Consider the following 21657-nt stretch of genomic DNA (forward strand, 5'->3'; position numbering starts at 1 on the left):
TATACTAAATGTCTTCTTCACTATCCTATTGACCTGTGACTCTACTTCAAGGAACTATAAACCTGCACTCCAAGGTCTCTTTGTTCAGCAACACTTTCCAGGACCTTCCCATGAAGTGTATAAGTCCTGCCCTGATTTAATTTTCACAAATGTAGCACCTCGCATTTATTTAAATTAAACTCCATCTGCCACTCCTTGGCCCATTGGCCCATCTGATCAAGATCCTGTTGTACTCTGAGGTAACCTTCTTCACTGTGAGAAACAAAACTCACATATTAATAAATCTCTGTCCGAGTCAAATTCTGAAGCAGCGAATTTTATTGATACATACTTGCAAGAACGGGTGCCTAACGAGTAAGCATCTAACGAGGGTTACATTCTGATTTATGCTGTTCAGCTGCGTCTCTTGGTCCTCCCCTGTCACCCCATTGGTTACTTTTATTGTAGTGCGTGGCCTATCACAAGCTCTAGCTTCACTCCACCTTTGTCTAGCTTCTGTCCGCCTCTGTTTACTTCTCCCATTACTCTAAACCTGTCGCCCCTTACTCTTATTTATCTCATTCCTTATATGTGACTATCCTGGCATAGTTTGCTGTCTTCGTGTGATCATCGTGCCAAACTAAATTCCATCTGTTGGCCACATCCCGCCTGCGACTGGCACACTATTCTCCTGTTACTGGTACATCCCACGACACGGTCACTCTGCCCTATTAGTCATAGATAATTCTATCTATTTTCACTTCTTCTGTTTCCCTATGCCTGGTACATCCTGCTGCACGGTCGCTCTGCCCTATTAGTCATAGATAATTCTACCTGTTTTCACTTCTCACTGTTTAGTATTGGCATGCACAGTCTAATTTTATAATGTAAGCTTTTGCAGAAGCAACACCTGTTCCCTTATTCTGCACAATTTTAACCCTATACCTCACATTCACTGTCCACTACACCTCCAATTTTAGTGTCATCTGCAAACTTACTAACTCTACCTCCTATGTTCACATCCAAATCATTTATCTAAATAACAAAAAGCATTGGCCCAGTGCCAATACTTGTGGCACATCTCTGGTCACAGGCCTCCTATCTGAAAAGCATAATAGAGTAATGGAGTTATGGATAGCATGGAAACAGACCCTTCAGTCCAACACGTCCATGCCGACCAGATACCCCAATCCAATCTAGTCCCACCTGCCAGCACCCGGCCCATATCCCTCCAAACCCTTCCTATTCATATACCCATCCAAATGCCTTTTAAATGTTGGAGGACATTAATGAAGCAGCTGAAGAAGGTTGGGTGTAGCTCAGGAGGAGCTCCTGCAGTGCTGTCCTGATGGGCTGAATTAATTAGTCTCCAACATACACAACTGTTTTCCTTTGTGCTATGTATGACTGAAAACAGCTAAAATGTCCTGCTGATTCCCATTGATCTAAGTTGCTTTGGGTTCTTGATGCCAAATGTTATCTTTATGTGAAGGGCATTAACTTGCAGTGATGGAATTCAGCACTTTCGTCCATATATGATGATGAAGTCGATAATGATTTCAAGAGCTAAGTGATCCTGGTGAAACCTAAACTGAGCATCAAGGAGCAGTTTATTGATGAGTAATTGTCTCTTGGCAACACTATCAATAATATCTTAATTGGCAGATGATTGAGAGTGCACTCATGGGACTATGATTTGTCAGGTTGGACTTGTTTTCTTTTTCGTAGGAAGGAAATAGCTGGGCAAGTTTCCACATTGTCAGGTAGATATATCAGTGCATTTACTGAGAATGCTGACATGGCTGTTTTGGGGGCAGGGTCTTCAGCACTGATGATGGCAAGTATCCAGCATCTTCAGCTCTTTTCAATATTATGTGGTGTGAATTGAATTGGCTGAGGACTGCTATTTGTGATGCCAGGATTTGTAAACAAACTAGTGATCAGTTTTCTTTATGAAATAATCTGGAATTCTTAACTTGTTTTCATTCACTGAAATCATTTAACCTGTAGAAATGAAATGCACCTTGAAATTGAAGAAAAATGAGAATTTACCCAAATCGTTGGTACGATGTTATTATCGGAGCAACACTACATCGAATGGTAGGTTATATTTACTACACTGAAGGAAAAACAAGACTCAGTATAATTTACTCAGAAACCACATTCCTCTTTCCTAATATTAACACCCATCATTAGCACTTAATTTGCAGCTCTAACTCTCTTGTACTACCATGAGCATTCCTTGCATCTTTTGCTCAGAGAACAGGCCCCTTCTGTTCAAGACTATGAGATATGGATTTGAAAAATGTGAACTCTGTTTCTCACTGTACAGATGCTGCCAGATCTGTTGAGTTTCTTCAGCACTTGCTGTTTTGTAAAATTCAGATCACCAGCATCTGCAATATTTTGCTTTTATTTAAGTGATTCGCCGCAACTTCTCTTCCAGGTATGCTCACTTTGAATAAATTCTGCTGTTCTCTCCAACAGGATATCCATTTGAATCTTTCACCTTGTTTACCTTCATTGTCTTCTGTTTCCCTCCATATGTTTGAGAAAGAGGCTTTCTGATGAAACCTGAAGCTAAAATCATTGCAGCCCAGACAGAAATAGGCCCTTAAGTGGTTATTAATTGATCACTTAAAGGGTGTGACTGGAGACATGTTGCTGGAGCATGGACCTTTCCACCCAAACGTAATTTGGATAAAGGTGCGAAGGTGGGCAGGTTTCGTCTGCCATCGTTCTGCCGAATTACGTTCACTCCTGCATCCCATTCCACTACCTCAGGGCCCAGAAGGTTCAGCCAAATATCCCATACCCTATTTATAAACATGCAGGAACCAGATCCCTTGAATAAAGCTGGCTTGTCTTGAGAGTCAAATTCTATTTGATTAATGTTGCACTTTTGAAAGAAGTTAAATAAATAATATGTACAAATAGAAGAGGAGCAGAATAAATTGACAAATTGACCTGTATGTAACATAGTTTAATAAAAGCACATTCACATCTCACACATTTGCAAGTTTTTGGTATTCTGATAATTACTGTGTAAATGCTGTTTTCTTTCCTCAGATTGTCACATTCTGTGTTATGACCCTGTTTATGGACTAGCCAAGTCAGGGCAGGCAGCAATAAAAGAATGCCCTAAGAATGAGACTGGATGTATGAGAAAAAAATGTGAGAATGGAAAGTACTTAACAGAAGAAAACTTTTGTGTATTGGCTGAGATCAAAAACATGCTGGAGGTACTGTACATTGTAATCAATTCAGTCACATAAATAGAAATTTCTGGGAAAGCTCAGCAGATCTGGCAGCATCTGTAGTGAGAAATCCGTTCTGAGGAAGGGACACTGGACCTGACATGTTAACTCTGCTTTCTGTCCACAGATGCTGCCAGACCTGCTGAGCTTTTCCAGTGATTTCTGTTTTTGTTTCTAATTTACAGCATTCGCAGTTCTTTTGGTTTTTATTTTGTAACCAGTTCAGTTCTTTCATAGGCAAGCAACATTTCAGAAAATGATTTGATTTAACTGCCTGTCTGGATGTTTGAATTTTTTTCCGTGGCATAACAAAGCTCAATACTCCTGTTCTGACTTTCTATTTAGGAATTAAAATGGCTTGTAGATTTTCCCAGTCCGCTTGCGTACCTTTTGCTATAAAGGTTCTTCAAAGACCCGATTAGATCAAAACTGGATTATTGTGCTCAGTTCTAGGAATGATAACTTAAGAAGTCAATCAGTCCTGGAGAGGGTGCACTTAACATTCAGGGAACACCGGTGCTCATCCAGATAACTTAACTAGGAGAGGTTATAGAAATAATGGATGGATTATCTGGAATTTAAAATGCTAAAAATTGCTTGAAGTGTTCAAGATATTAAGCAGAGCTTACATGGTAGATGGAAGAAACCAGTTCATTGTCTGGGGACTCTCAGACTAAGGTGCAGAGTTTGGAAAATCCCAGCCAGACTTTTCAGGAGTGAAATCAATAAACATTTCAACACATATAGGGTAGTAGGTGTTTAATACACCCTTTCACAAACAAAAGTTGATGGCAGATCTGTTGTTAATTTTAAAAATGAGATTGAAAAATCTTTGTTAACCAAATGCACAAGAGTCAATGTGAGTGAATGGAATTAAGTCATTGATCTTGATTTCATTGAATAGCAGAACAGGCTTGAAGGGTTAAATAGCTGAAAATGTGTTGCTGGAAAAGCACAGCAGGTCAGGCAGCATCCAAGGAACAGAAGTGTTAAATAGCCTACTCCAGCTCTATATGGCAAAGACTGCAATTTAACCCTGGTAGGTTTAGGGCTCCTGGATGCAGGCTGAGCTGAGTTGTACTATATGATTCTACAATTCTAAGGCAACTGTTCTGACATGGCCCATGTTGAGTTTTCTCCCAACATCTTTTGCTCATTAATTAAGAAGAGAGAAAGAAGGTTTACCGGACTCCTTGAAACATTAACTCTATTTTCTCTCCACAGATGCTGCCAGACTTGCTGAGTTTTCCAGCACAATCTGTTTTTGGTTTAGGTCCACATGTGCATTAGACTGATCAGCAGTTGCTGCCACATAATGATGGCTCAGTGGTTAGCACTGTTGCCTCACAGCGCCAGGAACTCAGGTTCAAGTCCAGCCTTGGGCAACTGTGTGGAGTTTGCACATTCTCCCCGCAACTGTGTGGGTTTCCTCCGGGTGCTCTGGTTTCCTCCCACAGTCCAAAGATGTGCAGGTCAGGTGAGTTGGCTATGCTAAATTGCCCATAGTGTTAGGTGCATTAGTCAGAGGGAAATGGGTCTGTGTGGGTTACTCTTCAGAGGGTCGGTGTGGACTGGTTGGGCTGAAAGACCTGCTTCCACACTGTAGGGAATCTAATCTATTAACCAATAAAATGTTCCACAGTGAAAAATAGTTCAATCCCAACTCATTCATCCTGGAGGCAGGTTTCAGTTAGGTTCTTTTGTGATCAATGGTTCATGGCTCTATCAGAACCTCTAGCAGGTCTTTCCTGGCCACCAATGTCCTGATCCTCATCACCTGTTGTTCCCACTAGGACATCCTCCTTTTGCTTCCAGCTGCACAACATGCCAGAATGGTGCAGCATTCTCTCCCTTGGTTATAAGGTGACCAGTGCAGCCCAGGCATCAAAATCTCCTCCTGGTGCTTCTGATCTGCTCCAATATGAACCTTGTAGAAGCATAGACAATGTTACAACACTGTAAGTGTTACATATCGGTGTCATGAGCCTGAGAATATGCGGGAAGAAGATTCAAATGTGGGTTTCAAAAGGGAACTGAATGAGCACGTGAGGAATAAAGAATTGCAAAGTTATGAATAAAGAGCAAGGGAGTGGCAGTAACTAGATTACTCCTCTAGTGAGTGAGCAAGGGGAGAGTCGGTAGAATGACCCCATTCAGTGCTGTAATAACTGATTGAGTCGGATCTTACAGGGTCTGAATAGCATGGGCCATGATGGGTTTTTTTGACCCATCATAATCAGGCAAGAACTGCAGTGAGACCGATCTCAGGGCGGCACAGTGACTCACAGCACCAGGGTCCCAGGTTCGATTCCAGCCTCGGGCGACTGTCTGTGTGGAGTTTGCACATTCTCCCTGTGTCTGCGTGGGTTTTCCTCTGGGTGCTCCAGTTTCCTCCCACAGTCCAAAGATGTGCAGGTCAGGTGAATTGGCTGTGCTAAATTGCCCACAGTGTTAGGTGCAGTTAGTCAGAGGGGAATGGGTCTGGGTGGGTTACTCTTTGGACGGTCAGTGTGGACTGATTGGGCTGAAGGCCCTGTTTCCACACGAGGGAATCTAATCATTAGGATTAACTGGCCACATCGTTTATGCATTTGCTAGGTAGTGGCAAGCTGCTAATTAATGGGAATTAGAGCTTGTTAAATACCTTATCAATGCAGTATCCCTGTCTTCCCTGACACAGTCAGACAAGCAGTCTTCCTTGCTATTCAGCAGTCCTCTGTCAAGTGGGTGGATACCAGACTGGATGACAGGTTGCAATGTCAATCTCATAAGGACACCAGGTTTCAGCAGTTTACATACCTAACACACTGTATTTGCAGCAAACAGGCAGCTATGTCTCAAAGTCAAAGGGGAGTAGTAGTCATTACTGAAGTCCATGGAGGCACCTCTCAGTCGGAGGGTTGGGCCCAGAACAGTAAGTTAAGGGCAGCCTCCCAAACCCCACCCCAGTGATTTGGCCAGACTTAGGCTTCCAGATAAGGGGTAATCACTGTCCTGGGCATGGTTCATGTTCTGTCCTGTAGATCCATATTGGTCAGTCTGGGAGTGCAGATGTAATGAAGTCAGGGAGGTGTACAGTCGTCGGTTAGGGGGTGCTGTTTCCTTGGCAAAACAATGCGTCTACTTTGCACCATTCCTCCAAGCAGCACCTTCTGATCCCTGTTAGGGAATATTCATGACCATGTTCCACTTCACCAACATGCTCAGAATCCAATCTGCAAAACAGCAACTCGACCCAACTCTCACTAAGCCAAAAACTAGGGTGCAGGGTTTGGCCTTTTGTTTCTGCTACAGGGACAATGGAGGTACAACAGCCAGGTCAGTCTAATTTATTGCATCAGTTGTATGACACTTTGACCGTTTACTTTTAAATTCTGTGTCCTATGTATCCTGCCCACGAGCTACCCAACAAAGAAGTAATGTTCTGAAAGCTTGTATTTCCAAATAAACCTGTTGGACTATAACCTGGTGGTTAAAAAGCCAGTGTACAAGATCACATGGTACGAGTGTTGTCTATAATGACACTGTGTGAATTACAATCAGGAAGAACTGTGGGAGTTTTCTCTTGTTTCTCATTCTTTTCCCTGATTTTTCCACAATTCTTCTAATGAAGTTAGAGATAAAAGTAAAGTTGTCACAGTCTCAGAGGATTATAAGGGTGCTCTCTCATTAGAGAGAGATGACTGGTGGTGGTTTAACCTGAGGGTCACTGCACCTCAGGTGGGGTGTGGAGGTGGGGTGTGGGGGTGGGGGTGGGGGTGGGGGTGGGGGGGGTGGGTTGGGGGTGGGGGTGGGGGGGGTGGGTTGGGGGTGGGGGTGGGGGGGGTGGGTTGGGGGTGGGGGTGGGGGGGGTGGGTTGGGGGTGGGGGTGGGGGGGGTGGGTTGGGGGTGGGGGTGGGGGTGGGTTGGGAGGTGGGGTGGGGGGGTGGGTTGGGAGGTGGGGTGGGGGGGTGGTTGGGAGGTGGGGTGGGGGGGTGGTTGGGAGGTGGGGTGGGGGGGTGGTTGGGGGTGGGAGGTGGGGTGGGGGGGAGTGGGGTGAAGTTGAGAAGGCAGGACCATCGTGTTGACCTCAGCTGGTGGGAAACGAACCTGTTGATCAGCCATCCAGTCAAATGAACTATCCAACCCTCTTGAGTTGTGAAATGAAGTTATGGTGTGTGTTTGGAAAACCTAGTCTCTGGAAATTTGCTCTCCCAACATTTTTAGTATTTCTAAGAGTTTAAGTCAGCATAACATATAAAAATCTCTCCTTTCTAATGTGTGCCATATTGTAGAGTTGGCTTTCCTTCTAAATCTTTAACATTACCATTTTCTAGTCCACCAAGAACAAAACTGAATTAGCAAAGAACCTTGCTGGCCTGGTGCAGCAATTGGCCAACACCTCAACAAATCAAGTTATCACAGAACCTGGAAACCTCATAGCCACCGTTGACATCCTCAGTGCTTTTTCATCTTTAACAAATGTTTCTGTTAACCAGTCCACAATGCAGGTAAGAATTAATCATAATGTAAAGCAAAAGTCAAAATTAACAAATGACAATTATTGTCAAAACTCATTGAAAAGAGCAACATTCATCATACTGTGAAGAATCGTTGATTTGGCTATTTCACAAACATGGCCACCCGTTTCTGGTAACCTCTCCTGAAAATAAAAAACAAAGCAGAGTACTAATTCACTGGGGCCTCTCATTGTCCACCCATGCAAGTTGGGGAAGACCAGGATTGCACTTCAACTTTGAAGCAGCTATATGTTTGGCTAGGTTTCCTGTCAGCAGTGTGTTCCCTATAGCTGCATTTTAAAATTTAGTTTTATTTACTCATGGACTAGGCCAGCATTTATTGCCCATCCCCATTTACCCAGAGGGCAGGCAAGAGGCAACAATGTTGTTGTGAGACTGAAGGCCAGGCAAAGATGCCCTAAAGGGCACGAGTGAACCAGATGAGCATTTTTCCTCCTGACACTGGTTTATTGATTATCATTTGACTCCCAATTTCAGATTTTTACGAATTCAACTGCCATGTGCCACAGACAGTATTGAACCCATGTCCCAGAACATTACCTGGGTACCTGGATTATTAGTTCAGCAATAATACCACAAGGTCACCACTGTATGACAAACAATATATTGTTCCTGGCTAGAAAGACTTGCAGCAGCTAAAAATCCCAGAATCAACTTCCAATACGTGCCACATGCGTTCAGAAAATGTAAGGTAACAAAGGAAAATGCTGAACAGCCAGCTTTGTACTCGTCATCTGCTTTCCTGGATATACTTGGGTTGTTTTATGTAGAACAGAGAAGGTGGAGAGGTAATTAAATTGAGGTGTATGAGATAATGAGAGGCCCAGATAAAGTGGACAGCGAAGAACTGTTTTTCCTGTCAGACAGGTCAATTATCAGACAGCATAAATTTAAAGTGATTGGTAGAATCACTTTCATTAAGAAACAGCCTTTTCATCAAAAAGCTAGTGGTTGGCTGGAAATCACTGCCCAGTTTGGTGATTGAGACAGAAACCAGTCAGAAGAAACCTTGACCTTAGTTGAAGTACAGTATCTTGTAAGGCTACAAGCCAAGAACTGGAAGTGGGAATAGAATGGGTGGCTAGTTTATTCAATGGGCACTGAGATGAATGGTCTTATTCTGTGTCATAACTTTTCTATAGTCTTGTGGGAAGATCTGAATAGAAAGACAGGCAAGATTAAAATTGATATTTTCGCTGGGCTGGGCCAAGTTAGGGGGCTTTCAAATTCGGCAGGTAAGAACAGATTCCAGGACACCTGCCCCATTCCTTTTTTCCGAAATTTTGTCCATTGGGAGATAAAGGATGTGGATAGCCAACCTACATGCAGCACTCTGCTCAAGCCACTCAGCCCACAACATTAACTCTGATTTCTCTCTGCAGCCAGACTTGCTGAACTTTCCAGCAATTTCTGTTTTTGTTTCTGATTTACAGCATTCACAGCACTTTCAGTTTTTAACCACGGATTATTGGGAGGAAGTGAGTGGAGTTAAAGAAGAATTTGTTTATCATGCACTGACGCGAGTGCAGTGCATGGGAGACTGGATAGGTCTCCCATTGTAAGATCTGACTTTCTCAAGTACATTTATTTTGTTCCAAACAAAATGAGTTATCTAATAAAGTTTTGTCTTGTGCTTCCAGAATTTCCTTGTCACAGTAAATACGATTATTGATCAATCTGCCCTGTCATCTTGGAAAACAGTGGCACCACACAACGTCAGCTCCCAGCTATTGATGTCTATAGAACAATTTACCACCCTATTTTCTTCAACTGAAGAAACTTTCAACATCACAAAATCTAATATTCAGTTGAAGGGAGTGAAGATTAACTCAAATTCTCATAAGGATTATAAAATTAATTTCAGTGATTTTAAATATAAAAACAGATCATCAAGCAATATTGTGAACATTGATGAAAAAGAACTCTCAAAGCTTCCAAACAGTTCCCTTGTCATCGGCGTTGCATATGCAACATTGACTGATATCCTTGACACACCAAACAACAGCACAGAAAAATTGAATAGCCTTGCTGTGACAATAATAGCAGAAAGTTCTTCAATTAATATCGAAATAGTTTCCTCATTACTGAACATTACACTTCAGCGAGACAGTGCTAAATGTGTGTTTTGGGACTTTGCTCAGAATGACGGGGGAGGATGGAGTTCATCGGGATGCAGACCTGAAACAAAGGGAGACAACATTATTTGCAAGTGTGACCACCTGACCTCTTTTTCTTCACTGATGTCACCTTTTGCACGTAAAGAAGGCAAAATTTTGGAATTTATAAGCCAGATTACAACTGGACTATCTGTCGGGTGTTTGATAATTGGTCTTATTATAGAGACAGTTGTATGGAAGCATGTGACCAAAACTAAGACCTCACAAACCCGACATATAATGATGCTGAATATTATTCTATCCCTACTTACAGTTTATGTGCTCTTCATGATGGCTCAATACCTGAAAGGAAATACAACAGTCTGCATAGTGACTATTTTCTTAATGAAATTTTTTCATCTTTCTTTGTTTTTCTGGATGTTTACTCTGGCACTTCTGCTTCTTTATCACTTGATTTTTCTTTTCAAAGATTTCAGCAAAACAGCAATTCTGATCATGTCATTTGCTCTGGGCTACCTGTGTCCATTAATAATTTCCATCAGCACTTTTGCAGTTGGCTTTTCCCAAAATCATTACATACAAAAAGGGAAATGCTGGCTCAACACAGAAGAGACCTACCTTAATTTACTTTATATTGTCCCAATATTGAGCATCATTGCAATGAACATCTTCATTACATTTCTTGCCATATTTAAGATTCTGCGTCCAACTGTTGGGGAGAAGTCAATCAACAGTACAAAGGACTCTAATATAGTAAAGCAAATTTGTAGAAGTGTTGTTATTCTCAGCTCAGTCTTGGGTCTCACTTGGGCACTTGGATTTGGATTCCTGGATAAACATTCCTCTAACATATTAGATTATGCATTTAATATCCTGAGTGGACTCCAGGTATGTACCATATAATGCCCATAACTCTTTGCTAGATAGTTTTATGCAGCTTATATGTGCAACATGTAGGAGTTATTCATATAAAATAAACTGAGCATGTTGAAAGATATTATGGGGCAAGAGCTCAACACAGGCTGATCAACAGGTCAATAGAGAAAGCAAGAGTGTTTTAGATCACTGACATAGTCTAACTTACATTTCTCCAAGCGGCATGGGAGCACTTACTTTAGGCATTAAAGAATAAGACAAAAACTCTCACCTCCATCTTAAATGTAAGACACTTATTGATGGCACCCATTAATTTGCTTGTCAAGAAATTAGTGGAGGCTGGGTCCTTATATTTATTCCAGGCTGAGCTGGATAAACTTTTGACAGTAAAGGAATTAAGGGTAAGGGGACAGGCTAGAAAAGTGATCAGGTCAGCCATGACCTAATTGAAAGTCTACCTGTGCTCCTAAGTCCTGTGTAAGGAGAAGTTTGTTTCACCATGTCAATGCTGCATTCAGTGCACTTGCAATGAAAAAATCAGCATTGATCCTAACTCTGCAGCAAAACACTTCCCTTCAGTGATAGGTTGGGGTTCACTTTAAGGCAAAGTACCATGAAGTAAGTGACTTCATCACAGCATTCTGCAAGGAAGTCCTATAGCAGCCAAACACTCAGTTCAGAGCAATATTCTCAGTGGTATTCCTATTAATGTTACTGTTGGGATTTTTTTAGCTCAGTTGGTTTCAGACTAGAACCCTGTGACCAATTGTGTGCCACAAGAATTGGTGCTGAATCCACTGCTTTTTGTCAATTATATAAATGATTTGGAAGTGAATGTGAGAGATATAGTTAATAAGTTTGCAGGTGACACCAAAATTGGTGGTGGTAGTAGATAGCAAAGAAGGTTACCTCAGAGTACAACAGGACCTTGATCAGATGAGCTGATGAACCAAGGAATGGCAGATGGAGGTTAACTTAGATAAATGTGAGGTGCTCCATTTTGAAAAGGCAAATCTTAGCAGGACTTATACACTTAATGGTAAGGTCCTAGGGAGTTTTGCTGAACAAAGAGACCTTGGAGTGCAGGTTCATACTCCTTGAAAGTGGAGTCCCATGTAGACAGGATAGTGAAGAAAGCATTTGGTATGCTTGCCTTTATTGATCAGTGCATTGAGTACAGGGATTGGGAGGTCATGTTGTGGCTGTTATGGTTAGGCCACTTTTGGAATTCGTTTCTGGTCTCCAAGCTATAGGAAAGATATTGTGAAACTTGAAAAGATACAGAAAAGATTTATGAAGATGTTGCCAGGGTTGGAGGGTTTGAGCTCTAGGGAGAGGCTGAATAGGCTGGGATTGTTTTCCCTGGAGCGTTAGAGGCTGAGGGATGACCTTATACAAGTTTATAAAATCATGAGGGACATGAATATGGTGAATAGTCAAGGTCTTTTCACCAAGGTAGGAGAGTCCAAAAATGGAGGGCATAGATTTAAGGTGAGAGGAGAAAAATTTAAAAGGGAGCTAAGGGCCAACCTTTTTCACACAGAGTGGTGCATGTATGGAATGAGCTGCCAGAGAAAGTGGTGGAGGTTGGTACAATTATAATATTTAAAAGGCATCTGAAATGGTACATGAATAGGAAGGATTTAGAGGGATATGGGCCAAATGCTGGCAAATGGGACTAGATTAATTTAAGATATCTGGTCAGCTACTAGCTATAGGATGAATGGTTAACAAAGTCCCAACCATGCCCTCTTTGGTACAGCTGGTCAGAAAACCTTGTGATATTGTACGATTTATATCAGAATAGAGCAGACAAATAAGCCATTTATCAATGCTAGTGTTTTGTGTCAGAAGTTAAATGTTTATCAACTTTTCTCTACTTTTGTTTTCAGGGGTTGTGTATTTTGATTTTTGGTATACTCATGGACAGTAAGGTAAGTTGCAATCACCACCTTTTCCAAATCCATCTGTTCTTCACCCCACTTAAATTTTTCTTTCTCTGATTACTACATTAGGTACAAGAAGCCTTAAGGCAGAAGTTTGTACCATCATCAAATTCTTCCCAAAAGACGGTATGTTCATGTTCAGTTTCTGTCACTTCATCATTCTTCACATTCTACCATCGGTGACATATCTGTTAGGTAGAAGACACCTGCTCCTCCTAAATTTCATGAAACCTTGTACCTACAGAACATACCCACTGACAAGTTGAACCTGGGGGCAAAGACAGTGCAGATACAGCTTAGTGTAATTAAGTGTGAGGTTATACATTTCGGTGTGAAAAACATAAAGACTAAGTATTATTGTTGTGTTCTGAAGAAACGTTACTGAAGCCGAAATGTTATCTCTGCTTCTTCTCCACAGATGTTACCAGACTTGCTGAGTTTTTTCCAGCAATTTCTGTTTTTGTTTCTGAGTATTACTTCAATGGTCATATGTTAGGAAATGTGGATGTGCGACGGGATCTGGGTATCCTTGTCCACCAGTCCATCAAAGTAGACAGGCAGGTGCAGCATCATTTAATATGTTGGCCGTCATTGCAAAAGGATTTGATATTAGAAGTACGGGTGTCATACTGCAGTTATATAGGGCCTTGGTGAGGACAAACCTGGAGTATTTGGTGCAGTTTTGGTCATGCTACCTAAAGCAGGATGTATTTCCCATAGAGGGAGTGCAGCAAAGGGTCACTAGGCTGATATCAAGGATGGCAGGACTGTCATATGAGGAGAGATTTGTTCAACTGTGGCTGTATTTACCCGAGTTTAGAAGAATGAGAGGAGATCTGATCGAAATATATAAAATTTTGACAGGGCTGGACAGACTAGATACAGGGAATCTAGAACCAGAAGTCATGTCTCAGGATATGAATTGGACAGTTAGGACTGAGATAAGGAAACTTTTCTTCACTCAGATGATGGTCAATCTGTGGAATTCGCAACCACAGATAGCTGTGGAAGCCAGGTAGCTGAAAATATTCAAGAAAGAGATTGATACATATTTAGATATAAAATAAAGCCAGGGATGTTGAAACAAAACAGGAATATGGCTTTGGGATAAAGGGAAAGCTTGTATCATATTCGAGAGTGTGGTGTTGGAAAAGCACAGCAGGTCAAGCAGCATCCGAGAAGCTGGAGAATTGACATTTTGGACGTAATTTCGGGAATTTCCTGATGAAGGGCCTATGCCCAAAACGTCAATTCTTCTGCTCCTCGGATGCTGCCTAACCTGCTGTGCTTTACCAGCACTACACTCTTGACTCTGATCTCCAGCATCTGCAGTCCTCACTTTCTGCTAGTATCATACTGAATGTTGTAGCAGGCTGAAAGATCAAATGGCTCACTTCTGCTCCCACTTTATATTTCGATGTTCAGATAACCATGGCCATTGGAAAGATTTGATCAATCACCAGAATTTTCAGTTTAGTGTTGTAAATTAGAGTTGGCATACACACCTCTGTCCTTTCTCACTTTGTATTAGCTGTTGATCTGCTTTATGCTGGGGAAATATAATAGTAACTCTCCTTCAAAACCTGTGTCATGGTCCCGTTAATTAGTCTAAGGGCTTTCTGCGGCTATAGTTGGAGTCAGGAGGAATAGTCCCCAGTTAAGTATTGCAATGCTAAAGTAGATAGCAACAGCAGTTAGAGGGCCACAAAGAAACACTCAGATATTGGGGAGTAGTATCAGAGCAGTTTGCTCCAAACATTGGTCACACTTTGCTGAAAAATGGAGATCCAAGATGGGTTCTCATGTGCAAGGAAATGGAAACCCAGGCAAGATAGAGAATCAACGTCTGCAGAAGTTAAACCCACCCAATAGGTACAATGTACTTGCTCACTGTTAGAATAAGGAAAGAAATTTTTTCAGGATCTCTGTTTTTTTCTGCTTTGTTTATGTCAGCATCACAGACTAACACCCAAATTTAGCTAAGTATTTTTTATTAAGAACACAGCCAGATAGTGACCAGATAGTCAGCACTTGGTAGCCCGACCAGCTGAGTTTCTCCAGCAATTTCTGCTTTGTTTCAGGTCATTAAATTCACAATTATTTGCTTTATTTAATCGTTTTTTGTGATGTTGATTCAGAGATAGATGTTGGCTCAGGCATCAGGAATGAGTCGTCAGCTCTTCTTAGAAATGGTGCCTTAGAATCTTTTACATGCAACTAACAAGGCCGAGAAGGATACAGTATAATGTTTTGTCTAGGAGATAGCATCTCCAACAGTGCAGTGCTCCTAAAGTACTACAGTACAGTCCCATGATAGGACTCAAGCCATGGTATAGAATTTGAACTTGGATCATTTGATTCACTAACAAGAGTGCTAGCTTTCAAATAACCAGAACACAAATTGTGGCACTTTGGAGCTGGAGTTTGTCAAAAACAAGATGGTGGAGATGGGGATATAGAATGAAGAGGGAAACTTCATCCGATAGACTCAGAGTCATAGAGGTATGCAGCATGGAAACAGGCCTTTTGGACCAACCCATCCATACTGACCAGGTTTCCTAAATTGAACTAGTTCCAGTTGCCTGTTTTTAGCCCATATCCCTTTCCTATTTATGTGTCTGTCTAAATGTCTGGTAAATGTTGCAATTATACCTGCCCCTACCATTTCCTCTGGCAGCTCATTCTATATACGCACCACCCTCTGTGTGAAAAAGTTACAGTTGTAAGCAATTCAATAACCAGGGTGAGGGAGTTGATAGAGTATATATAGCTAAGATTAAGAGTCCCACATGATACATTGGTGTAGTGAGGCACATCTCAAGCTGGCATAAGAGACTATTTGAGAGGAAGGAAGAGAAGTCAATTGTTCTGATCCATATTGGTATCAAGAATATTCTGAAGAATAGGAAAGAGCTCTTTTCCAAGAAGAAGCCCAGTTAGGAGCCCATGTTTATCTTGGGGCAGGTTAATTCCATGGTTAATCCTGGAATGGCAGGATTGCCTTACACGGAAAGACTGAAGCGACTGAGCTTGTATACCCTTGAGTTTAGAAGACTGAGAGGGGATCTGATTGAAACGTATAGGCTTATGAAAGGACTGGACACTCTGGCAGGAGGGAACATATTTCCGTTGATGGGGGAGTGCCGAACCAGAGGACACAACTTAAAAATACGGGGTAGACCATTTAGGACAGAGATGAGGAGAAACTACTTCACACAGAGAGTGGTGGCTGTGTGGAATGCTCTGCCCCAGAGGGCAGTGGAGGCCCAGTCTCTGGATTCTTTTAAGAAAGAATTGGATAGAGCTCTTAAAGATAGTGGAGTCAAGGGGTATGGAGATAAGGCTGGAACAGGATACTAATTAGGAATGATCAGCCATGATCATATTGAATGGCGGTGCAGGCTCGAAGGGCAGAATGGCCTACTCCTGCATCTATTGTCTATTGTCTATTGTCTATTGATAAATTGACTGAGAGGGGCAGTACTTTTCTTTAAAAAAAGTCCTTTTTCATAGTTTGCAAACCAAGGTTTACATGTAATTGAAATGTTTCATTGATTCAGGAGTTCCTTATTTCCATAAGAAAAGGTTAAAATCCAGCTGGATATATGTTATAAATATTTACGATCTCAATTTTTTTAGATAGCAAGTCTTGTTGTGATTATCTATTCTGGCCATCTCTTTAATTAATGAGTTCCTGTAACTATTGGTTCATTTTCCATGTGTATTTTGTCTCTATCGCAACTCATTTCTTCATCTTACATACATTCTGAGCCCTCAAATTCTGCAGTAGTTTGTCTGGTTTTGAGAAATGACTAGAGCAAGCTGTGAAGAACCAGTGTTTCCCTGAGTCACAGCAGATTCATTCTGGAAAACCCAGGGACCCAGAAGCAATTCAGAGTCTCCAGATCCTTTAGCTCCAATTGCATACATGGCTTATTCATTGCAATCAGTTCATGGAGTTACTTTAATCAACTTGGTGGGACATGCTGTGACACACCTCCAGGATATGTGGGACCTGAATACAGACCTCTGGCTCAGAGGAAGGGACAGTACCACAAGATCTCAATCATCTCATTGGAGCATTTCTGTTAGTATGTACACGTTGTTCCTATGCTTATATCAGATAGTTTCATTCACCATATCCTCCCAGCTAATATCCCTGATTTGCTTCCCCATTTACCACCTTTAGTTTCCATTACTTCTTATGAAAAAAAAGGCTCTTATTCAAGAAAGCCTCTTATTCAACTGTATCTTTCAAGTTCAGGATCAGAAGCTGAGGGGTGACCTTATAGCAGTTTGTAAAATCATGGGAGCGTGGATAGGGTGAGGGAGTTCAAAACAAAAAGGCATAGGTTTAAGGTGAAAAGGGAAAGATTTAAAAAGGACCTAAGGTGTAACTTTTTCCACGCAGAGTATGTGTGTATGGAATGAGCTGCCAGAGGAAGTGGTGGAGGCTGGTACAATTACAACAATTAAAATACATCTGAACGGGTATGTGAATAAGACGGGTTGAGAGGAATATGGGCCAAATGTTAGCAAATGGGACTAGACCAGATTGGGATGTCTGGTTGGCATGGACGAGTTGGACTGAAGAATCCGTTTCTGAGCTATATGACTCTAAGACTCAATAACCATCACACTTTGCAGTTAATGCAGTACTTTGAAATGTAATCACTCTTGTATAACTATTATATTAGACAGAGCATGATTCATATTCAGCAAACTCTGTATAATAAGATGCTCTCTTAAAATATTCCCTATGACTTATTCTGGTAATTTTGGAGCACAGTGTAAAGAAAGATCAAACAAATGGCTTCATTTGATAAGAGTCAATTTTATTTCTTTTTTTAGAAACTAGTTACCAGTACAACTTCAAATACTTATTGAACATCTGGTGATGAGGTGTTTTTCAAAGAAGGTTAGTATAATTAAATAACCATCTCAAGTCCCTAGATGGGGTAATGTTGAGATAAAAAATATTAGTGGAGATCCTTTGTGATTTTCAGGTAAAGTATAATGCAGATGACAAGTGATTTTGCCATAAATAAGTGAAGGGCCTATTTGAAATCTTTAAAAAGTGACTAATTGACATTGTCATGGCTTCCAACACTTTTCTTGTGTCTATCAGCAAGGCCAGGGATATTTCCTCAACTCATCTGCAAATCATGGACAATAGAGATAGTCTTTACAGTGTGACTTCAAGAAAATGCAGCATTTAATGTGCTGCAAAGGTCCAGGAGATTCTTATTTTACTCATATCCTACTTATGAGGCTTGGCTACCTAGAAGTTTTAAAGTGTTTGTAAGAACTACTCAACCTTCTAACATCTTTAGGAACTCCTGCCAATTTGACATTTTTAAGTTTATATACTACATATTGTGCAAGAGAACATCTATGAAGCATCAGCATTTTGAATGAAAATGAATTACTATAAATGAAATATGAATATAAGAAACAAAATATGATAAGAACTGACTCAATGTGAGCATCCATTGTTCAAAAATCACCTTCATTTGGGAAAGTCTGAGAAATAAATATATCGGGGTATTGCAAATCACCTGAGTTCAGTTTGGACAATCACACAGCATGTTTAAAACTTTATCCAATATTCCTGTATAGTCTTTCCAATGATCCAGCAGTCTCTCAATGTTTTCTCCCAGAGTTTCCATACCTCCTATTGTTGCAGTTTTGTCTTGGTTTTCATGTTGTCTAACATGGCAAAAATGCAAATACAAACAACTGGGCCATACACTTCAAGTGACATTGAGTGAAATGGCCGTCTGCTGTCCCCTACCTCACAGTATTGAGACTCAATAGTTATCTGAACCAAATTCCAAACAGATCAGTTCATTGGGATACTGGTAGAGGCCTGGAGGTGGCTGGTTCAGCTGGAAGTTGGGACTCAGGGAAGGGGAGGTGAAGAGCGTTTAACAGAGTTAAAAAGGACCAAAGTCGAGGTGGCATCAACCTAGATCACTTTTATAGAATCTGTTTCTTCCATCTACATAAGATATAAAAGCTGTTATTGCGATATGACGAATGAAACATCACTGCTAATAACAGAACAATCTATTGCCATAAAATTGCAATCCAGTCCTTGCTACAGCATTTGAGTAGGACAATGACTTGCTAAAGCTTGTTCCATGCAAGTACTTCAGGCACATTGTGTTCTCTATGACAGTCACACTGGACCTATTGGCAGTGCATCTTTGCAGCCTTTTGATGCATGAGGTGATTGTTTATGTCACAGCAATGAACTCTGAGTTAAACATCACCTGAAGTGGTCCATGACAATCACTGTCACATTTATAGCTGGCAAAGTCAATACGCTGACAAAGTGCAAAATCCACTGGCTTCTGTTTCTTGTGACCACCTCCTTGACTCACTGGGCTTTCTGTTTCTCCTAGCCACTTCCAGTACCCCTCCAAAAAGGCAGCCTCTAGACGTCATGGCCATTGACAACTGTCTCCCAGTTAAGGTCTGCCAACCTCCTATCTTTGGTACAAGTGTCCTTCTGATGGAAATTTGGACTTCCAACAGGTTGTGACCCAGTTCACAGAAGATCTTTGGGTGTATAGCCATTACGGCCCGGCGGCTCAGTGGTTAGCACTGTGGCCTCAGCGCCAGGGACCCAGATTCAATTCCAGCCTTGGACAGACTGTCTGTCTGGAGTTTGCACATTCTCCTCATGTCTGCGTAGGTTTGTTGGCACAGCATCGAGGGCTGAAGGGCCTGTACTGCATTGTAATGTTCTATCCATTTGATGAGCAGAACTAATGAGATGATTCAGGCTCTGGCCTGCATTTTGGGCCCATTCCATTATCCTTACTAAAGCAAATAAGAAAGAATTCGGATCGGGAAGGAGTAGACCATATAGACCACCTAGCACTCTTTACCTTTCAATAAGATGATGGCTGAACATTTACATCAACTCTACTTTCCAACTGTCACCCCAATTTTCTAGATTAAAAATTTGCCCTGACATTGAGCAATACAGGGCAATGTCATACATCCGACTATGCACTGTGATACCTGACTCTTAATGGTTTGCTACTTCTTAATTTGTATCCTGTTTTGTCCTTTCAGGATCCTGGAATATTATCCAGTAATTATATGAAAGGAATCCAGGTACTCATGGGGCATTCGACTTGTACATCAGAGATTGGCATTTTTTCATTTATAATTGTACATGTGAATCAATTATAATCTTGGTGCACTGAGATTCCAACTCTTGTGCAATCATTAATAATTATGGGAATGATTAATGCAGTGCAAATCATGCAAAAGGTAAAAATATTCACAACATCTTGAAGACAGCAGCATAAATTGCAAACACGCGGTCAATAGACTTCACTGCCTCCAACATTTTCAAAGTATGTTGGCTAATTGTTTTATTTCACTAGTTCAGGAGATATTGAGGACTGCAGATGCTAGAGAAGTCAAAGTCGCTAAAATATGTGCCGGAAAAAGCACAGCAGGTCAGGTAGCACCTGAGGAGCAAGAGTCGATATTTTAGGCATAACCCTTCATCTGCACCAGATGAAAGGTTAAGCCTGAAACGTCAACTCCCTTGCTCCTCAGATGCTGCCTGACCGCTGTGCTTTTTCCAGCAGCACACTTTATTGAATCTTTTTTCAATAGGGATACATTGATACCATTATTTCATTGTTTATGTGAATACCTTGCCTCAAATTGCTCATTAACATCATGCAAATGTCTAATGTTGCACTTTCTACAAATCTCTAAATTAATGTTTGAATGTGAGAGTGCATGGGGGAAAGTTATCTTCCAGAGACACTTGCACAGTCTAATGTACCACTTAGTTGTAACAAAATCAGATATCCATATGAACTGCAAAATTTTGAGAAGGTAGCTCTTCATCACCATCTGAAGATCAATTAGAAACCAGGGATAAACATTGGCCCAGCCGCATCCTGTGAAGGAATTAAATCCAAAAATACATTAATCGACGTCACTCGTGATAGCAGAGACATCAGGTTAGACAGATTAGAACATAGTCTAATCTCCAAAGAGCAGCACCTTCCACACCTCCCACCCACCCCCCACCTCCCTGCTTCCCCACCCAGCTACCCCCCTCCCACACCCCGCCAATCCCGCTCACGAAAATGTCACTCTGCTAAAGCCAGAATTGTTCGGTCAGCATCAGCAGCTGAAATTGTATTTCCGATGGCATCGAAGGATCTGGGTTCATGCCCAGACAACTCTCTTTCTGCCTCAGTCAACCCCATCCCAACAGCATGCTAATTCCTTACCAGAGGCAAAATAACAAATAACAACTAAGGATCAGTAAAGGAAATAAAAATCTGTTGAGCCAGTGTCAAATTCAAAAACAACACTTGAATCAGCTGTTATATTGAATCGCTAAACTAATGTACCTCATGGTACACATTATAAGGTGACTACAATTAAAAAAACACTCTAATGGTTGTAAACTGTGCTGACATGATGGTGTGAACAGTAATATCTTGTTTTATCAGTTGATCATTGCAGTGACTATTTATTGGGTTTCTATTTTTGAGATGTGGAGGTGCCAGTGTTAAACTGGTGTGGACAAATTCGTAAGTCACATAACACCAATTTATAATCTGACAGGTTTATTTGAAATCACAATCATCTGGAACATTGTTCCTTTGTCATGTGAGCACTCCATAAGCTTGTGTTTTCAAGTAAACCAGTCAGACTTTAACCTGGTCTTGTCAGAATTCTGATTTCTATTTTTAAAATGCTAGGATTTTACAAATGAATATTGTTGCTTGTGATTAGCAACACTCTTGTCCCAAGACCATTTTAACCAATGGAATTATTTTAGATATGTAGTTTCTTATGTCTTTTAGCAGGTTAGTAGCAATGGTTTTGTTAGATATATTTCATGGAAGTCAGTCTTTTCACAGTAATTTCAACAATTAATAAGTAACGCAATAGTGATATCAGAATGAATATA

The 21657-nt window shown here is 41.1% G+C and overlaps 1 protein-coding gene across 1 annotated transcript in view; it reads left to right on the forward strand.

Moving 5' to 3' along the window:
* Positions 1-19854, forward strand: part of LOC140454443 (adhesion G protein-coupled receptor F5-like) — a 31163-nt gene extending 11309 nt beyond the window's left edge. Inside the window, exons 3-10 of the mRNA XM_072549182.1 lie at positions 1990-2079; positions 3049-3221; positions 7553-7726; positions 9397-10761; positions 12642-12683; positions 12765-12821; positions 17547-17613; positions 19782-19854. Of these exons, the coding sequence (XP_072405283.1) occupies positions 1990-2079; positions 3049-3221; positions 7553-7726; positions 9397-10761; positions 12642-12683; positions 12765-12821; positions 17547-17582 (1937 nt within the window). The 3' untranslated portion in view covers positions 17583-17613; positions 19782-19854. The remainder of the gene's footprint in view (positions 1-1989; positions 2080-3048; positions 3222-7552; positions 7727-9396; positions 10762-12641; positions 12684-12764; positions 12822-17546; positions 17614-19781) is intronic.
* Positions 19855-21657: the final 1803 nt, after the last annotated feature.

The sequence above is a fragment of the Chiloscyllium punctatum genome, chromosome 3, assembly GCF_047496795.1.
Source record: "Chiloscyllium punctatum isolate Juve2018m chromosome 3, sChiPun1.3, whole genome shotgun sequence".
Taxonomy (NCBI): Eukaryota; Metazoa; Chordata; class Chondrichthyes; order Orectolobiformes; family Hemiscylliidae; genus Chiloscyllium; species Chiloscyllium punctatum.